Below are 20,214 nucleotides of genomic sequence, written 5' to 3' on the forward strand. Positions count from 1 at the left end.
CTTTTTATCCAACATTTCCCAGGAAAGGGGGGGTGCAAGTGTTGGGAGGATTGTTTGTTGTTCTTAAGATCCAAGGGTCTGGGTCTGTAGTCACCTAGGCAAATTGGTGAGGCTTTTTACCAAACCTTGTCCAGGAAGTGGGGTGCAAGGTTTTGGGAAGTATTTTGGGGGGAAGGACGCGTCCAAACAGCTCTTCCCCAGTAACCAGTATTAGTTTGGTGGTGGTAGCGGCCAGTCCAAGGACAACGGGTGGAATATTTTGTACCTTGGGGAAGTTTTGACCTAAGCTGGTAAAGATAAGCTTAGGAGGTTTTTCATGCAGGTCCCCACATCTGTACCCTAGAGTTCAGAGTGGGGGAGGAACCTTGACACATGCCATAGATCTTTTGTACACGAAAAAAAATCTGAACAGGCAAAGCTTCCTTCTGTAGATTAAGTTTTTCTTGGGATTCCAAATCCCGTTTAAAAATCCAGTGAGCCATTAGTACCATTGCTAATCAGGATCTAGGGAAAATAACCTATTTTAGTTATTTTTGCTGTATCTCATCATTAAGAGCAGATCACTTCTAAGAGGGGGGGATCTTATCTAGCACTTGACAAGTCAAAGAAAACTCATTTATTATTTTTATGTTAAGGTATGGCTTAATATCTTTCATGGCTAGGTGACACTATTGCAGGAGCACAGTGTTTGACAGTGCTAATCCTTAGATACTATTTTACACAGAATAGACAGTTACACAGATTCTGGTCAGTGTTGCCCCAAAACAACTCTGGTATTCAGTGGAAGCACTTCTGATTTACCCAGAACAGACTCTGGACCATAGTCTTTGCCCTGATAAATAAATACAAGGAACCAATCACAGCGTGAAAGGCTGTTGTGTTCCTGATCCTGTCTGCTACAAGGACTTCTCATTTCTTCTCCACGCATTTATGGACATGTTAAGAAAATAAGTCTATATCTAATACCTTAACCAGCATAGATTATTGTACAGCCCTCAGAACACAACTGTGATGAGCCATATTCTCTCCTGGAATGGGTTTGTGTGGCTTCCACTGACCTCAGTAGCAACTGCCTGAATATACAAGAATGTATCCCATGATGTGCAGAAACTGTAGACCAAGTCCTCAGCTGATGTGAATAGTTTGCTCCTTTGAAGTGAATGGAGCTACACAGATACACACCAGCAGAGGATTTGGCCTACAGAGGAAAAGACCGCTCTACTTTTACCAGAGGTCTCCTTGAAACCCATCAAGATATCCAGAATTCAGGGGTCAGTTTTTTCCCCTTTCTGATCAGTGTTCCAGATGGAGCACTTGAAAAAAATCCCCAAGTCCTGAAAACATCTGTATTAGTCCAAGCCAAGGCAAGTTGTCAGATACAAGACTACTACAAAATCATGGCATTCCTATTAATGTGTTGCTTCCCATCACACACACATGCTTTAAAGCAGTGGTTCCCACATTATAGTCCTTAGACCACTGCTGATCCACATATTGGTGATTCAGAGGCAGCTAACTGCTCACATGGTGCTGCTTCTGCTAGTTTCCTGTAGCAATGTCACACTAAAGTCAGCTGAAAATACATCAAATATCTTCCTGTTATCACTGTGCCATCTAAACAATCACTCAAGTTGTCATTATGACTGAGCCTGATCTGGGTTAACTACATTCTCAGGGATGTCAAAAATCCACACCCCTGAGAAGCACAGTAAGATGACATAAATCCCTGTGTAGACAGCGCTAGATCAACAGAAGAGTTCTTCCATTGACCTAGCTACTGCCTTTTGTGGAGGTGGATTACCTACTCCAACAAGAGAATCCATCCCATTGGCATAGGTAGGGTCTACCCTGAAGCACTCGAGCAGCACAGCTGTGCCACTGTAGTGTTTCAAGTGTAGACAAGCTCTGAGAAGAGGAGGGCAGGTGTTACACCCTGAGAATTGAAAGGGAGGTGGGTCCATGTGGTTGTGAATGGGATGTGATGTGCCCTGGTGACACCCCATTAAAGATGTGATCCAAGCTATGAAAAGATTTGAAATCCCTTGCTTTACAGCATAAAACAGATTTCAGGCTCTAGCAGGGCTTATTTTAGCTTCTGCTTTCTTGTACTGGAATTCACATGGGGAAGAAAAAATGCACATAATTTGAATGGGGCAATTTTCAGATCAGATACCCTGTAATCTGCCAGGGCTAGAAATGAATACTTCATCCCACTAGAAAGATGACGGATAATGAGGTATTAGACCAGTGATCACTGTAAAGTCTTATCACATACTGATCGAGGACTGAATGTAGCAAGCCCTGGACCTCTCCCCTGTGTGATTTTCTATCCCTGCAGACCTCTACACAATGACCCCTTAACACCTGCTGCAGGAGAACACTGCTCCAGCCTACAGACTAAACGCTGAGACCTGGAGTGCTGTCGTTCTGGTAGAAGGGAGCAAACCTCCCAAAATCCCAGGGCTATTAAGTCAAGACATATCTTGAACTGTGTCCTTGGATTTGAACAGATCAAGCAGCAGAAAGCAAGCACCTGAAAGCGGCTAGCTGACTTAAATCATGACACACCATTGGAAATATTGCCAGATCAGAGGCAGAAATTAATAGGAACAGGGTAACCACATCTTTTGTTCATATTTTATTCATACTCAAGGTAACATGGCCCATTACTACTAACAGATATCATCAGTGGCTTACAGTATTAACCTCCCCCCACCACCACCCCCACACACACACACACACACTTTGGCATCTTGCCACAATATTGACAGTATCAGGAGTTGTGATATTTTCATTGACCAGATATTTCATTGACCAGAAATCAATGAAAGATAAATTCTTTCCTTAAAACATAACCATCTGTTACTTGATGTGGTATGGTGCACTGTAGATCTTCTAATGTCATTGATTTGAGAGACCCAAGCAGGTGAGAATAAAACTTAGGGCCCCTCCATCTTCTCAGGATGATTATTTGCTTTATGTGCTGAATGAGTCCTGTTGTGTTAGCAGTTGTTTTGCTGAGTCTGTTTGAAGTACATAGTTTGACAGGGAGGGGAGTCAAATTCTGCTCTGTCACACTGGACAGCCGCATGCATTAGGGTAATTGAGGGCAGAATTTGACTGTGTGTGCAGTGCCATCATTGGTGTGAGCAGCACGTGGGCCCCGATCTTGCACAGGTGCTTAACTGTACATAGTCCAGTTGATTTCAATGGGATTACTCACATGCTTAGAGTTAAGCACCTGCATGAAGTTTTGCAGGATCAGGCCTGTGAGTTCTGCAAATGAAGTATAAAAGAGTGAATACAATGGTTTTCAATTCATACCATGATTTAATTGATGTTGAAAAGCATGTGGTTTAAGCATCCTGTAATCTTCCACGTCACATATGGAGTATAAGCATTCTGTGATGAATAAGCCCTTCTGGTTTATTTCTAAATCATAGTTGACAAATTTCCAGGTGACACTAGTAACTGAGTTTTTTTCTCTTTCTTTTAAATCACAGCTCCTCCCACATTGCCCAAAAATCCATCAGGCAGAACAGGTGAGGATCCTTATTGATTTATCATTCAGAGTAATGGGTTGTTTCTCTTGAAAACATTTATGGTGAGCAATGAGTTATTCTCTTACTGTGAAGAACTGGGAAACTTCTGGTTTACTGTTGAGAGAACGTGGCTCAGTTTCCCCATACCTCATACTGGCACATGTACATCCATCCACCCACCCATCCTGGGAATGAAGGCATTAATTTCTTTCTTGAAACAAGACAATCGGTGGAGTTAAGGTGAGAAAGTCACCTAAAGCATGAATGAATTATCAAAAATTAAAATTACTATAGGAGTAATTAATGCAAATCTGTAGACAGTTAAATAGGTGTGCGGAAGTACTGCTCCCTGGGGGAAATTGCATATACTGGTTTTGCCTGGGATCAAGAGGCCCTGAAAACCAAGAATTGAGAGTGGTATGAAGTGGTCTGTCTGATATAGGGCAGTGTCACTCATCTGAAGCAAGAACCAACAGGACATAGTAACCAAGAGGGACGGATGCTCCTGAAAGGGTTTGAAGGACTTTGAAACCTACCAGGAGCTCTATGTAGAAGATGGGGACACCTGGTAAGACAGGCACACATAAGCTGTTCATGGTTTCCAAGATAGAGAAAACCTATAATTCTTTTGGCTCTGACTAAATCCTTTGCCTATGAAGGCTGGCTGGTCACTGGTGAGCCGTATCATAGCTTCTGGGAACGGAAGGTGCTGAGCTAAATTTGGACTTGCTAAGGTGTACACAGCTTCAGGAGGAAATTGCAGCATAAATCCAGTGTCTGAAAAGAGAAGAATGCCTGTTCCTACCCAAAGAAAGGTGATGGCTAAAGGCCTGAGACCTGAATGGGGCATCCGCAAAGAGGCCATGAAGGGATCAGCAGTACAGTTACTTTGGGATCTGTGACATATATGGTAGTAGAAGTGGGATCAAGGACAGTGGTGAATTTCCAGTAAGCGCCAACAGCCCCGACAGCAAGTACTGTTGAAGAAAAAAGCACAGAGTGTCCCATAGCCTATTTAGGATAGGAATAGGGAGAGACAAATAGAAAAGGTTAGGTGTGAACAGTTGAAGAAAGGTCAGCTGGTTGAGACATGCAGAAGGACACAGCTAAACTCTCAGGAGCAGGTCAACTAGCTGTGCCTTAGAAGACCAGAAAAGGAGTTATGATCCAGGACTATCAGGGACACCCAGATCACTGACAGAGTCCAGCAGGCCCAGGAAGTCGTGGAGACACCACTGTAGTTGGAATAAGGCAAGACAAAAGTTTAGACAGAGTCTCAGAACCCAGGTCAGATGACTCAGGCACAAGGGGCTCAGCCTGCCGGGCTGAAAAATCGCAGCATACACATTCAAGATAGGGCTAGAGCCTCAGTTTGAGACCCACCCCACTTGCGTGGTTCCAGAGCTGGGGCTGCAGCCTGACCGCAAACATCTGTACTGCAATTTTCATCTCCACAGTCGAAGCCAGAGGCACCGGAGCTGGGCCAGCCGCAGCCATGCCCCTGTTTTTTTTATTGCAGTAGAGACGTACCCCAACGTCTTATCTTATTTTAGATAAGAAGTTGACATGAATTTATTTTTAAATGCTCTTGAAATTGGGTGTGAATTGAACATGGTGACGAAGGAAGTTTTTGGGAATTCAGAAAAAAAAAAAAGAGGGTATGAACTGTGCTGATATTGCAACCCAAATTAGGATGTATATAAGAAAATGGGAGCTAGTTGGGGGAATTAGCACAGATAGTGAAGCTTATGAGTTAATGAGTTTGGAACAGTTCTATAAACTCTGCTCCCTGGATGTGAAATCATGGTTAACAGACAAAAATCCTAGGGAAGTATGTGTAGGTGAGAAACTGGCTGATCATGTGACTAGATAGCTTGGGTTTAATTAAAAAAAAAAATCTAACAGGGAGGGAATGGGACCAGGGAAAAGGGGTCAGGGTCAAGCAGCAATCCACCCCCACCTGGGAGACCTCCTCGAGTGGGAGGAAGGCCACCTCAGAAGGACCCCAAGGTGAGTGGGGAAAAGCATTGAGTCACCTCCTCCAGGATTGCCCAATGCACCCAGTGAGGCCCAGTGTGGTCCTGGAAAAGCCACTGGTAGCTAAACCTTGCAGATAACTGTGTGGCTGAGGGCTTGTCTACATGGCCCTGCAGTGAGCCTACGGGGATGTGAATTGCTAATGCACTGAAGCCTTGCACAGATCCTGCGAGCATGAACTAAAGGTACTGAGTTCACGTTAATATAGTCCTGTTTCAGACAAGCCCCTTGAGGGAAGGAGTCACACAGAGTCCTATTCTCCTCAGTGCAGATCCGTTGGGTTCCCAGTGGGAGCGAAACTTGGTGGGAGTTAATGGAGAGACATTGACGGGATGGAGAGATTCTGGAACAGAGAGCATAGCGGTTAAACCCTGTGTAGCAAAACCGCATCACAGGCTGAAAGGGTGACCATTCCTGGTGTGAAGCCCTTTGCACTGCCTGCAGCCCAGATTTCGGTGCAGACACAGGAAGGGGCAGGAGTGCTGTTGGTTGGGATCCTGAATGAAACACCTTTTGACGTACTTCTTGGTTAGAACCCATCCAGCTTTCTCCTGGGATGGTAGAGTGTCTGAATCCGACCCGTACAATTCACTAGGAATGTACATAAGAATGTGTATGAAATGATCAGCCAGAATGCAAACAGAGTAGCTGACAGGGAGAAGGGTGGGCGTGGTGGGGGTTAGTCACCTTCCTCCTGCCTATAACAAAGGGAAAGCAGGGTTAAGCTCAGGTTCCCAGTGTATGAAAACAGGTACCTGGAGGAGACGAGGCCACCACCCACTCCCACTAAGAGGCGAGTCTTACTGAGTGCCTGAGTCCTGTCCCCCAGGCTAGGGAGGGAGGGTAGCCCTTTGCCTGCCCACACCAAGGAAGTTGAGGCAGCGCAGAGCATGGTTGTGACTGAGTCCCCAGCTGCAAGAAGGGAAACTGAGGCAGTTAAGGAGCAGCTCCAAAGCAATGATACCAACTCCAGGATGGGAAGCACCCAAGTAAAGCACACCACAGCTGCTTGGGAGATTGCAGAGGTGACTACAGTCAGGAAGGGGGGAAGCAAGTTATTCTCTCCCATCTGTAACCCCCTGATGGGCTGTGAGAATGTGAATGACTGAACAGGATGGGAGAGGAATCGCCACCCACCTAGTCTCTGCATTTGGCAAACTAAAGGCAAACCTAGTGGGGCATGGGGTCAGGCTCTGCCTTCTCCCCCACAGAGAGCTGGAGGTGATGCCATGGGGTCCGGAGTCCCTGTCCCACAGGGAGGTTGGGCATAGAAAGGAATTTGGCTCTGGGGAGGGTTGAAGATTCTGGCTTGCGAAAAGTTTGGGGTCCCTCAGTGGCTAAAAGCATTGCATGGTTAAAAAGCAGCTTTGCGAGGAGCCAGGCCTATCTGACCAGGGAGTTACTTCCTATAATTCCCCAGTGGGGGAACCTCCAAGGCACCACCAGGGCAGCCAACCCCTTGAGGAACAAAGGATTGCCATCCTGAGTTCATAGACGCCAGATGAGAGGTGGGAGTGGAAGTTCTGGGATGACAGGAGTAAGCATGAGCAAATGAGAGCTCTCCCTAGAAATGCACCTAGGAGATTCTGAAGGCGAAAAATAGATGGGTTGGATGTCAAATGGCTCTGTACTGCTTAATGGCCCGTACGTCAGGCGTAACGAGTAAAGCCAATACCACTTCTTTGTCTGTAGGATATGGGGATGGTTTGGATGATTTCAGTTTGTCAGATGCACTGGATGACCTTCCCACCAAGCGACGTAAGTAACGTTTTGACAGGAAAATCACGATGAGTGGGAGGTGGTCAAAATGTCAGATACTATGATTCTTCATTTTGTCCAAGACTGGTGTGTCCATGATTTAATAAACTCAGATGCAGCTCCTGCACAACAGGGCTGGGCCAGCTTCCCACTCTGGGCATGGTGACCTGGCACATGGGGGTCACAGCACCATTCAGGTTTGGCCAACCTGCTCTTCTGTCATTAGGGTGAAGGGGTGGCCAGGCCAAATTTGAGTGAGTGTTGCGGAGAGCCCATATACCAGGTCACACCACCACTCACTCAAATATGGCCTGGCGGCTGGCTCCCCTCTTCCCCTTCCCTGCATGCCATGACAGAGGGGTGCCCAGGCCAAACCTGAGTGACACCACGACCTCACGATTCCTGGAGTGGAGAGCCAGGCTTAGCCCTGTGGGACAGGAGCCGGCTTTGCAGGATGGCACGGGGTGGGCTTACTGTTAGCAGTTGATTTGCCTAGTCTCTGTTTGAAGTACATGGTTTGACAGGGGATCAAATTCCGCTCTCTGCTACAGTGGACAGCAGCATGCATTAGGGCAATTGAGGGCAGAATTTGACTGTGTGCATGCAATGCTATCATTGGTGTGAACAGCACGTGGGCCCCGATCTTGTACAGGTGCTTAACTGTACACAGTCCAGTTGATTTCAGTGGGATTACTCACATGCTTAGAGTTAAGCACCTGCATGAATTTTTGCAGGATCAGAGCCTGAGTGAGGTCTGCAAATGAAGTATAAAAGAGAGCTAAAACAATGGTTTTCAGTTCATACCATGATTTAATTAATGTTGAAAAGCACGTGGTTTAAGCATCCTGTAATCTTCCACATCACACATGGGGCATAAGGATCCTGTGATGAATAAGCTCTTGTAGTTTATTTCTAAGTTATAGTTGACAAATTTCCAAGTAACCCTAGTAACTAAGTTTTTCCCCTCTTTCTTTTAAATCACAGCTCCTCCCAAGTTGCCCAAAAAGCCATCGGGCAGAACAGGTGAGGATCCTTATTGATTTATTATTCAAACAAAATAATGAATACATTCATGTTAACCAATGGGTTAATTCGCTGCTGTGGAGAACTAGGAAACCTCAGATTTATTTTTTATGAAAGAATACGTGACTCAGTTTCCCCATACCTTGTACCGCTCTCTGGGTGAAATTGCATATACTTAAGTGGATTCAAGGGGCCTAGCAAGCAAAGAACTGAGAGTGGTAGGAGGTAGCTGGTCTTACATAGAGGAGGGTCAAACCAGGAACTGACAGGGGCTCCAGGTGGAAGATGGAGGTTATCTGGTAAGCCATGTGAATAAGCTGTTTGTTTTTAAGGTATGTTTTCTCTGTATTGCTGTTGGTTCTGAATAAGTCCTTTGCTTTATGAGGGCTGGGTGGTTGCTGGGCACCCGCTTCTAGTCTCTGCAGGAGAACAGGACTGTAGGTGCTGCCCTAAGTTCAGGCTTGCTAAGGGCATGGCTACACTGGAAACTTCCAAGCGCTGTTGCGGGAACGCCCCCGTGGCAGCGCTTTGAAGCGTGAGTGTGGTCGCGCATGAGCGCTGGGAGAGAGCCCTCCCAGCGCTCCTGGTCATCCACCTCTACGAGGGGATTAGCTCAGAGCGCTGGCAGCACGGCTCCCAGTGCTCGGAGTCTGTCTACACTAGCACTTTAAAGTGCTCAGACTTGCTGCGCTCATGGGGGTGATTTTTCACACCTCTGAGCCAGCAAGTTAGAGCGCTCTAAATGGTAAGTGTAGACAAGCCCTTAGATGATCAGAGGGAGCAGCAGGAGGAAATTGCAGCCGAAATCCTCAATCTGGAGGGAAAGAGACAGACCTGTTCCTGTCTCAGGCTGGAGGCCTGATACCTGAGTCCCCCTCAAGCAAGCCAGGAAGGGGGTCAGAGTTGCAGTTACCACAGGAACTGTGCACATGCAAGAGATGTGCCCCAAGCCCTGTGCACATGACAGGAACTACCATGTTCAGAGGCTTCAGTGACTTGTTACATTAACACATCAAGACTACAATTACCAAGGGTTTAGAAGAGCTGTGCTAGCAGGACGCGGTTATGTTATCTGTGTTCTCTTAGCACCTGCAAGCCCTAGTCTTGGCCCAGGACCCCACAGTGTGTGGTGCTGCACAAACACAGAACATGCAAGCTCTTTGGGCAGGGACTGTGTAACGTACAGTGCAATAGATGCCATTTTTCAAAACTGTTCTAAGCTTTTTTGAAATCTGCTTCTGTAGCACAGGATGGACGTGTGGGTAAGGCCCTGGGTTGGGACTCAGGAAATCTAGGTTCAGTTCCCAGCCCTTCTGCTGATTCCTTTGTGACCTTGGGCAAGTCTCTCAACTGTTTTGTGCCTTTGTTTCCACAGTAATAATGCCCTACTGCCTCATATGTTCCCTGCTCGAAGAATGACAGCCGCTTTCTTTCCTTCCGTGTGTAAACACAACAAACTATTCTCAGTTTCATTTTTCTTGTACGTGTTTCTGATTATCCCTGACACAGGAAATCTCTGTTGAAACAGTGTAGTTCTAACTAGCTGTGAGGAGACACTTCCCCCACTCTGTGCCTTTTCAAAAGCCCTTGCTGATTAGATACAGACACCTTTGAGCATCTGCTCAGGACCCATTTGAGGGAACTTGCTTGGTTTCATAATGAAGTGAAAGTTTTACCATCTGCAATTTCTCCAGCTCAATTCCAGCCAAATGTCAGCTGAAATGTAGACGGGCCAGTTGAGTAACAGCTCAGCCCGTCAGCTTAAAATAAACTGCAGCAAGCGAGAGAGCTCCAGAAACGAACACACTCACTAGCCAAAGCAAACCCAACCTAACCCTTTGGCCAATATGGCTTTCATTAGGAATGCCAGGAAGACCCAGGTGGAAACAATGTCATGTAACATCTGCTGAGTGTTAACTATATTTCTGAGCTTCAAGAACAACTCCAGCAGAATAAAGAGATTAAACTTTGTGATGGGGGACATCAAAACTATCGGAATGAAAAATTGTGAGCCAGATCCTTCCCTCCATTCTGGTGGTGCAAAGGAATGGGAAAGCTAGCGTAACTGGCCATCTAGTGGTTCCCCCAGGATGAGGGAATCGCAGGAAAGCAACATAGCTGGCTCCTATGTCCCCCTGTGGAACGGGTATCTTGGGGTGTGGTCTGAGCTCTGGCAAGCCTTGGAAGCCCAGACAGACTTCTGGCAGCCATAGCCCCTGACACTGCTCTAAGATGTATCAGGGTCAGGGCTAGCACAGAACCTGTGGAGGATCAGGAAGCCAGAAGCCATTGCTCCTGCTCAGTTTCATTCTCCTCTATTCAAAATAAAGGAGGAACAAAAAGCCAGAAGAGAACTACACCATAAGCTAGTACCCAACAAAAGCCAACCACTGCGTAGAGGGGAACAATTCAGCTGCATTTAACTGTTCGTGAGCAAAGAGATATACAGGGAGAACAAGATTATTTGAGCATAAGCTTTCGTGAGCTACAGCTCACTTCATCGGATGCACAAGGCGTGTATTAATGGGAAATGGGAGGAGAAGGTTCAGAAGCTCACAATAGCCAGCTCAGATCTACAGTGATAGGCACCTTACAAGAACCTAGATAGACAGTTATCACTGGTCCCTGCCTATGATCCAGCACCAGTCCTGGCATGCATAATAAATCGCCATGCATGATCCAGAAATGTCACACCATGTTCCATTTTTCAAAGTCAGTAAGTTTTCCACATTAGAAAAAGACACCATGGTATGAAATCCTGGCCCCATTGAAGTAAATGGCAAAAGTTCCATTAATTTTAATGTGGCTAGGATTTGACCCCATAAATCCGCGTGTTTTTGGTCAGTGGATGCAAGTGCAGGGTTGGTAGTAAGGAGCAGTCTGCCAACTTTATTTTCATATGTGGCAGGGAACTGCTAGTTGCATGGTAGGATTTGCGCTTAGCAGACTGACTAGCATTCAGCTGACAGTTCACATCTGGCTTTCCCATACAGTGCACTTCTGTAAATAGCAATTGCACTGTAGATAAGAACTATGAACACTGGGATTCAGCCAGCTGTATATCTCAACATGCCTTTAACATGCGGACACGGGGTGCTTGCTCTGGATTCAGTCCCTGGTGAGAGAAGTCTAATTCAAGATGCCTTGCTGAGAACTTGAACTCGTCTCCTTTGCCCCAGAACATTTTTTAAAAAGTATTCTTATTCAGTTGGTGTCATTTCTTGTTCTGACCTGAGTCTTTCCAGTTTCCATGTCTAGCTTCCGCATGCTTTTCCTGCTGTGAAATCGCTCACACAGCCAAGGTTCTTAGCACTGTTCCAGAAGCTAGATGGGCATTTACAACTAATTCCCTTTAGTGAGCTCTGCCCTTCAGAGATTCCCTCAGAACACAGCCTGGCAGATGTGCCAAGGCACTTCATGTTCTTGGACAGCCCTCCCTTTAAAGTGCCATTTCCATTCTCCGGCTTGTCCTGTGCTCTGAGCTTTCTCTAGTGGATTAGATTCTGAAATCCCTTTCTGTCCTCACTCCAATTTGATAACATGTAACTTGCTCAACCCTAGAAGGGGCGGGGGACGGGACAACACACACACACACCACATTTCTGGCTCTAATGAGCAAGATGGCTCTGTTCTAAAGAAAGCCCTTTTCTGGGAAAGCATGCAATTAAGTTATTCCTTGTATTGCATTTCCAGTATTGCCTTGACAACTGCAAGCATTTTCCTTAACACTTCTCACAGCATTGTGTGTCCATTGTAAGAGACCATCGGTGGGAGGAAGGGGACAACCCTCCCCCCATTGCAGTACAATGGGTCCAGGACGCACAAAAGGTCCAGATCTAGGAGATAAGGTGGCAAATTAGGTTGTAGTCAGTTTAATCTGAAAGTTTTGCAATGGGATTGTATTCTAACAAGCAGAGCTCTGGGGTATCTAGACACCTTTTCTCAGCTGACCTATTGTGAATCTTTGTATCTTACTGATTAAGATACACTGATCTCTATGTACAATTTCTCTGTGTGAGAAATGACAAGGCAGCCATGAGCCCATGTTTCCCAGCAGGCACTACAGGTAATTGTTCTAATGCTGCTAATGCTGCCTTTAAGAAAGGGAATTAAGACTGCAGAGCTCCTGGGAGGCTGGCCACAGGAGTGGGCCACATGTGAGCTCAGGGCCATTGATAAGGTTCTGCAGATAATAGACCTGCACAGTGCAGGCGCTTCACGTTGATGTTGAATGGTGCAGTCACAGAAAGCTTTTCAACAGCAGAGACATGCTGACAGAATCATGCTGTTTACACAATGGTGAGATTTGTTTTTTCCCTTTAAAAATAGGGGACTTCGATTTATCTGACTACTTTGACACCCCACTGGAGACTACAACAAAACCAGGAAAGGCAACCACTAAACCCTATCCAAAGAAGCCAGGTAATACCGCATTCCCTGAGGCACTGTAGGAATGCATACAGACCATCCCACTGCTCAAGATTCCTCTCTGGGGTGTGAATGAAGGAAACTGCTTGTCAGTGTAACCATAAGAAGCATTGCCTAGTGTTTTGAGCACAGGACTCAGAGCAAGGAGACCTGGCTCGCACAAACACTTATTGTGTTATCACTTAATCTGTAAAATGCTGGCATTAGAGTCCTACCTAGAAGGGGGATGGAGACTTAGTTTTAGTGTCCGTACAGTGCTTTGGGGCCATGACTGAGTCCTTTCTGGCTATTAAAACACCCTTACAAGAGAGATTTAGTAATGCACAATATTAACCATTGGATAATCTTTTTAACTAAGTGTGGTAGTCCCTCCTCATTGGGCAGAAGATAATGGATATTCCAGCACTGAATGCAACTCACATTGGAATCTAATCTCTACTGATGGAGTGCCCATGTACTATAATCATCATCATTATACTCTGGGTGACAAAAGTGCACAGTACAGTAACTCCTCACTTAAAGTCGTCCCGGTTAACATTGTTACGTTGCTGATCAATTAGAGAACACACTCATTTAAAGTTGTGCAATGCTCCCTTATAACGTTGTTTGGCAGCCGCCTGCTTTGTCCACTGCTTGCAGAAAAAGCAGCCCGTTGGAGCTAGCTGGTGGGGGCTTGGAACCAGGGTGGACCGGCAGCCCTCCTATCAGCTCCCTGCTCCCCTAAGTTCCCTGTGGGGCAGCCGTCCAGCAGGCTATCAATTGCTGGGCAGTTCAGCTGTCCCTCTCCCCTCTGCCGTGTGCTGCTCCTGCCCTCTGCCTTGGAGCTGCTCCCCGAGCCTCCTGCTTGTTGTGCAGCTGGGGTGGTGGTGGGGGGGGAGAAGAAGGGTGCTAATGTCAGGATGTTCCCCTCCCCCCTGTCCCCCGTTTATCCCATCTCCATAGAGCGGGGTGGGAGGGACACGACAGGGCTCAGAACGGAGGGAGCTTGCTGGCAGCAGTTGCTGTCTCAACTTGCTGATCTACTTAAAAGGGCAGTGTACTTAGAGTGGCATGAGCATACTTAAAGGGGCAATGCGCATGTCTCTCTCACACACACACACGGTGTATGTCTCTGTCTCTCTCTGCCATGCTGTCTCCCCTCCCTCCATTCTTGCTGCCTTGTAGAGTGTGAGGCTATATTAACAACGTGTTAACCCTTGAGGGCTCAGCTGAGTTCATCATTTAGCAGAAAGGCATTCCCTGGGAAATATCCCACCTTCTGACTCTGCCACCTCAACCAAGCTTCACAATCATCATTGCTGTGTACAGTATTAAATTGTTAATTTTATATATATATATATATATATATATATATATATACATACACACACACACATACACACACACACACACACACACAGAGTATAAGTTTTAAATAAATAAAATATAGTCTTTTGTCTGGCAAAAATTTTTTCCCTGGAACCTAACCCTCCCCTATTTACATTAATTCTTATGGGGAAATGGGATTCTCTTAACATTGTTTTGCTTAAAGTAGCATTTTTCCGGAACATAACTACAACGTTAAGTGAGGAGTTACTGAATTGCTAATGAGCCAAACTAGAACTAGCCAAACTCCTCTGGAGTTTAAAATGAGCCTCCCTTACCCATTCCCAGAATTCATAGAAGGAGTGATGTATGCAACAACAACAGTCCTGTGATACTCAGCAGTGTCCTCAGACCTTAGCAATTACAGCCATCATGGCATGTGTTCTAATAGACATACGTACCAGTGTGTTCTGTGCACATGGGTACTTGAAGGTAGCTCCGCAGAACGGATTGCAGGGAGGAGTGTCTGCTAATCTCAAGTGAGCAAACCCCAGAGCACTAGAGCTATGGGAGGGTCCTAACTTTGTAGCACAGGCCCATGGTTTGTACTAGCACCCCTCTCCCCCAGTCTGATGTGCTGGAGCTACAAAGGCCTGCTAGGTGGTGGGCTTTTGTAATGTAACTTTGTTGTGGTCTTGTTCCTTCAGATGATATTAGTTTATGGGATGTGATCCACACCACCACAACCAAGAAGCCAAAAACCACCAAGGCCCCACCCAAAAAGAATCCAGGTAAGTGCTAGTTCTTGAGTGGTACATGGGGCATCAAGAGCTAGCTCCAAAGGAGGAGAAGCTAGCAGTGCACAAACTGGAGAAATGGTGGAAGCCACAACCTCTCCCAGCAATCACCTTCCGCCTCACTTATACCCAGCCCCTTTTATTTTCATCCTACTTTTATTTTGTTCATTCAATAGTCCTGGAAAGTAGGGGGTCTGGTGTATCCACCTTTACCCCATGGACACTCTGAGCTGGTCCTGGCTGGGTAGCTCAAGCAGCACTTCTCTGGTAGCACCAGCTACTTTGGAAGAGTTACTTTGCGTTTTAAAACAAAACTAACAAATTGTATATAGCCCTGACTGCTGTGAAGAAAACATTCCAGCCGTAAAGCAATGAAGTGCTGTTTCAGGTGCCCCACTGAAGTCAGTGGAGACGTCAGTGGAGTTGTACCTGGTTACTCCAGCAGTGAATTTAGTTTCAAGATTCTAGACAGATAATCTGAAACATTATTATCGCTGAGACTTTCTCCCATGCGTTTCAATGAGGTGTTGACTCTGGAACCTAATGGACACCAAGCACTATTTCTTAGCTAATCATTTTGCCAGGCGATGTGGGCAGAGTTTTGGTGATTTTAAATCTTGCTCTGCTTTGAGAGAACAATCTTACTTTCCCGCCAGTGAAAGAGTCAAGAAATTCAATTAGCTCAGTTACATTTGTGCAGTAGTCATTTAATAAACATAGTAAGAGGCTGTTCTCTGTTTAAACTTAAATTCTCAGGATATACAGCAGTGTGTTTTCCCCCATTACTGACTATTTCAGTCAGAAAAGGTGCATCTCAGAAAATACTTCCTTTCCCTTTAAGATTCCCCCCTCCACCTTATTTCCACACTCTGAACACATAGAATTGTCTATTTCGTTCTGCCCTTTTCTCTCCTGCTTGATTTATATGATTTCCTGGCATTTGATCCACTATGCAAGACAATTTCTGCAAGAAGAACATGACATTTATCACAACACCAGCATGAGAGCACAAAACCAAATGAATTGCAAATATCTCCCATGATAGAGTGACCAGACAGCAAGTGTGAAAAATCGGGACAGGGGGTAGGGAGTAACAGGAGCCTATATAAGATACAGTCCCAAATATCGGAACTGTCCCTATAAAATCGGGACATCTGGTCACCCTATCCCATGATATTATATGATTAAACTGAAAAAAAAAATAAATAAAAAAAGTCAGTTACTTCATCTTTCCCGTTGACACTGTCTGACAGGGTTGAGGATTTTCTTTCTTAAGAACCTTTGTCAGAACTAAGGGATTAGATCAAGGAGTGTTGAATTAAGTACCTTGGAACGCTTGGTCCAAGATAGTAACCACTATGGTATTTTATAGCAAAGGATCCTGCGGACTTTGACTTATCCGATGCACTAGATGATCAGAATGATGGGAAAGGCGGTGGGAAACCAAATGTAAAACCTGGTGAAGGTATGTAGATTAACTTTCTTACTCTGCTCTAGATCCTGCAGCGTAAAGCTGTTTATCCTTTTTCTTATGACTCGGGGGAATGCAAAACACAGTGGGGAAGAACAGAATAGACCCCCTGGGATGGCACCTCCCTTTCAGATGAGTACGGTGGAGCCTGTGCTGATTTACATTAGATGAAGAACCCTTCCCATCCCTCCATCAAGTCACTATGTAGTTTTCATTGTTTAGTGCATCCTTTCATTTAAGCAATGAATTGCTGCAAATGACAAAGGCGGAGGAAGTGGAGAGATTTAAAGCTGCAAGAGCTGGAGATTGACTTTTTCAAAGCAGTAGTTTTTCCTCTAGCCTCATGTAAATTTATGGCATTTCCCTGACATTCCCTTAAACATGACAGGCCAAGTTATTCCCTTGGATAGAGTATACAAACTCGCCCTCCCCCTCTTTAGAATGGCACACACATACCTGAAGACCAAATAGGGCTCTGCAAATTCAGGTCTTTCTCCACTGAAGTCAATGGATCAAGTCCATAACAAAGGATCAAGCCCATAACAGAGGAAACATCTGTTATTGCAGAGTTAATTAAAGGGAGATAATATATTTTGTATTAAAGGACTTGCCTAGTTTTTCATTGGCTATTTACACATTTACGTATTTGTCCCCTTGTTTTATTTCTTATTTTCCCTCTGACTCATGAGCTCCTGGCAGGTCTGCTATGTTGTCTCTACCTGATAGTTTATTGGCTGAATGGTACATGCTCTTGTGACTCTTCGTCATTACCAAGACACAGAAATCCAGAGCAGTCTTAATTCCCAGCCCAATGTAGAATATGGGCTGGACTTAACTGGGATGGGAGGCCTCTTTCCATTCCCAAAATATTACAGGTGGAGACTCATTTGTCTGCAGTTATTGTTCCTTGAGCACCAATCTAGAAAAGACTTGCACAGCCTTTGCATAGAATACTACTGTACAGCTTGTGTAATTAATTAGATTTTATTAGCTAGGTGTCTTGCAAGTACTTAGATTTCAAGGTTTGTTTAAATATATTAGACTTGTTCAGGAAAATTTAAAGAGTCAGTGTGTCAGTACCAAGTATCAAAAGCTAGACGCTCTCATGGTAATGTATACCCAGTCTTAATCAGCATTGGTACAACTTACATTTTGGCCTCCATTCAATTTGTTAGTTTTGTTTTTAATCTTATTGCAAATCCTAAATCCATAAATGCTGTTTTCTGTGATCAGTTAATGAATAGAGAATCCTGTTCCAGGCTCGAAAGGTAAAGGTAGCCCTTCAAGAGGTGGAAAACAGGGTAAGGAGTCTTGTACTGGCTCCCAGCCGTACCTCTTTCCTTTTATGAATCTCAGCTTTCTGCCACGCGCTTTACTAAGCACTGAAAACTTCTGTTACTCCTCTTCTATCTGCAAAATAAATTGGGAATTTAATGGTTTGAATATCTACACTATTTTTCCTATTAATTCAGGACTGTCTTGTAGTTCTCCATTTCAATTTTGCATGTATTAAACTTATTTTCTCAGTGATTTTATCTCACCTACTTGTGTTAGAAATGTGTTCATGCACAGTCCTTCTGCTGGAGATACTACAGTAACACTTAAAAAAAAAAAAAAAAAAGCCAAATGTAGTAACATCCCATGATGAGAGGCCAGATACCCTTTTCTGTCAAGATCTGCTCAGTACAAGAGAGAGGTGGGGCTCTCAGGGAGTCGTTATGCTCTGCCCTTCACAGCCACATTGGTTAGAGCAGCCTAGGGGTTGTTCTAATCTATGTCAGTTGACAATAGTTCCTAAGGGACTGTACACCAGCTGAGAACTAGAGGAACACAGCAGCATTCCACCAGGGCTGGAATGGGGATAGTGTAACAACCTGCTGAAAGCTCCCTCTTGCCTCCAGCTCTTATTCCTTAAATAAAATGCCTGGAGTCTGGTTGAAGGTCTTTTTTATGCTGCCCTTGTACATGAAGTCTGCTGACTATATGTTGTGAAATACAGACCTCGTGACCCTTAAAATTGGCTCCATATTTATTTTCATTAAACACTGTCTGTTGAGGTACTTTTAAGCAAGAGAGGTTTAATAAAGATCATCAACTGAAACAAGCAAGGAAGTTAAGTCCTGTTTGAGGGAGAAAATATTCCTTAAATATTGCCAAGCCTGTGGGATGCAATTTGGATGCTCAGTATGTGCTTGTAGCTTACATGTAATATTCTTAACTCTTCGAGGAAACCATCTGTTTTCCAGTTCCCATGTTGTACTTTTCAGGAGCCATCAGGACTAGATTCACAAGGGGGATTTAGGTGTTGTAATACTGAACAGTGCAGCGCCTAACTTAGAGCTTGTCTACCACTTACCGGGGGATCTACGTGTGGCGATTGATGCATCAGCGGTCGATTTATCATGTCTAGTGAAGACCTGCTAAATTGACTGTAGATCGCTCTCCCATCGACTCCTGTATGCCACCGGATTGAGAAGTAGCGTGGATCCCATGGTCAGTAGATATGAGCTACGTCGATTTGAGTTACGCTATTCATGTAACTCAAATTGCGTAGCTTAGATTAAATTTCCCTGTAGTGTAGACAAAGCCTTAGGAACCCAGATTCACAATCTCAAATTAAGTGCTCAGACTCCGCAAATAATGCACAGGGAAGTTGGACACCTATCAAAAGAATTCACAGAATCCAGCATACTGAACGGGGAGCTGCCTAAGGTAGCCAATAGGAAATGAGGAGGAGGAGAGAATTGGGGCCTAAGCCCAACCCTTCAAGAGAGAGTTAAATGCCTAATACTGGATTCACTGCCATGAACCCTCTCCCGGAGTCCGGTGTCCGTCATTCAGTCTGTGCTCACAAAAAATGGTGGTGCTACCCTTCTATTCCATAGTCTAGTGGTTAGAGCACTTCTCTTGAGTGCAAGAGATCTGGGTTCACGTCCCTATTCTGTCTGGTTTGGAACAGGGATTTGAACCTAGGTGTCCCCTATCCCACGGAAGTACCCTGACCACTGGGTTATAGAATCATTCATTGTCCTTCTCTGTCCCAATGAATATTGAATTAATTATACAGAGTGGAACTTCAAGCAAAAGGGATTGAGACATCCCCACCCTAGTGGTCTGGGAACTCCCCTCTGGACTTTTGGATGAGGAGGCTGTTTCAGAGACAGCTCACTTACAATTGATTTTTGAGAGACTTTATGCACCTCTCCTATATAAATTATGCAGACCTGGTATGCCTGAAAGTGGGTTCCTCATTGCTCCATAGGAGACTTTTTCAATAGGCAGCCAGGGGTGGCACAAACCAGAATTGGTCCAGAGCCCATTTTGTACCAGCTGATACGAGTGCAATGAGAACCTTTCGGAAGAGCTACGGGCCTGACTTTTTCTAGGAGCTGAGCATTGGCCTTGCCCGCAAACAGCAGGTGCTCAAGACTTCTGCAAGGACTGAATCAAAGTGATTGAAGTCAGTGCCATTGACTTCAATGGGCTTTGGATCAGCCCAAAAATAAGGCCCTAGTGCTTAAGTTGGATAAAGCCAATGAAAGGCATCTGGGAGTAGATAGAGAAATTGCTGAACTAATCCTTTTGGCAGACCAGCTGTCCTCCCATTGCATGCTTGCCCCCCATGTCTTGTGGTTTCATACTAACCAGTATTGATATTTTCAGTTACTAGTTAAATGAGAAAATCTGCCCCTCTATGAATACAATTATGTACCAGACCCAAGCAAGTACTGCATGACTACCAATAGAAAGTATGAACAGACAATAGACCAGTGGGACTCTCTTAATCTCTGCCATTCCTGAACTTGGCGTACAGTGAAACGGTGAGATGTCCACACAGATGGGAGCTCTTCTT

General features: G+C 45.1%; 1 protein-coding gene across 5 annotated transcripts in view; it reads left to right on the plus strand.

Annotated features, from left to right (window-relative positions):
- CD99L2 (CD99 molecule like 2) overlaps positions 1-20,214 on the plus strand; it is an 85,988-nt gene that overhangs the window by 48,291 nt on the left and 17,483 nt on the right. For 2 of the 5 annotated variants that reach the window (XR_012160616.2, XM_073358346.2), the window contains exons 3-9: positions 3,504-3,542; positions 7,272-7,337; positions 8,322-8,360; positions 12,690-12,782; positions 14,801-14,884; positions 16,263-16,355; positions 17,621-17,662. Coding sequence is in view for 3 of the 5 variants with exons in the window: in XM_073358346.2 (XP_073214447.2) it covers positions 3,504-3,542; positions 7,272-7,337; positions 8,322-8,360; positions 12,690-12,782; positions 14,801-14,884; positions 16,263-16,355; positions 17,621-17,662 (456 nt within the window). In the remaining 2 variants the exon portion in view is untranslated. The remainder of the gene's footprint in view (positions 1-3,503; positions 3,543-7,271; positions 7,338-8,321; positions 8,361-12,689; positions 12,783-14,800; positions 14,885-16,262; positions 16,356-17,620; positions 17,663-20,214) is intronic. The other 3 variants (XR_012160617.2, XM_073358347.2, XM_073358348.2) reach the window with 2 other exon arrangements.

Source organism: Lepidochelys kempii, chromosome 9, assembly GCF_965140285.1.
Source record: "Lepidochelys kempii isolate rLepKem1 chromosome 9, rLepKem1.hap1, whole genome shotgun sequence".
Lineage (NCBI taxonomy): Eukaryota > Metazoa > Chordata > Testudines > Cheloniidae > Lepidochelys > Lepidochelys kempii.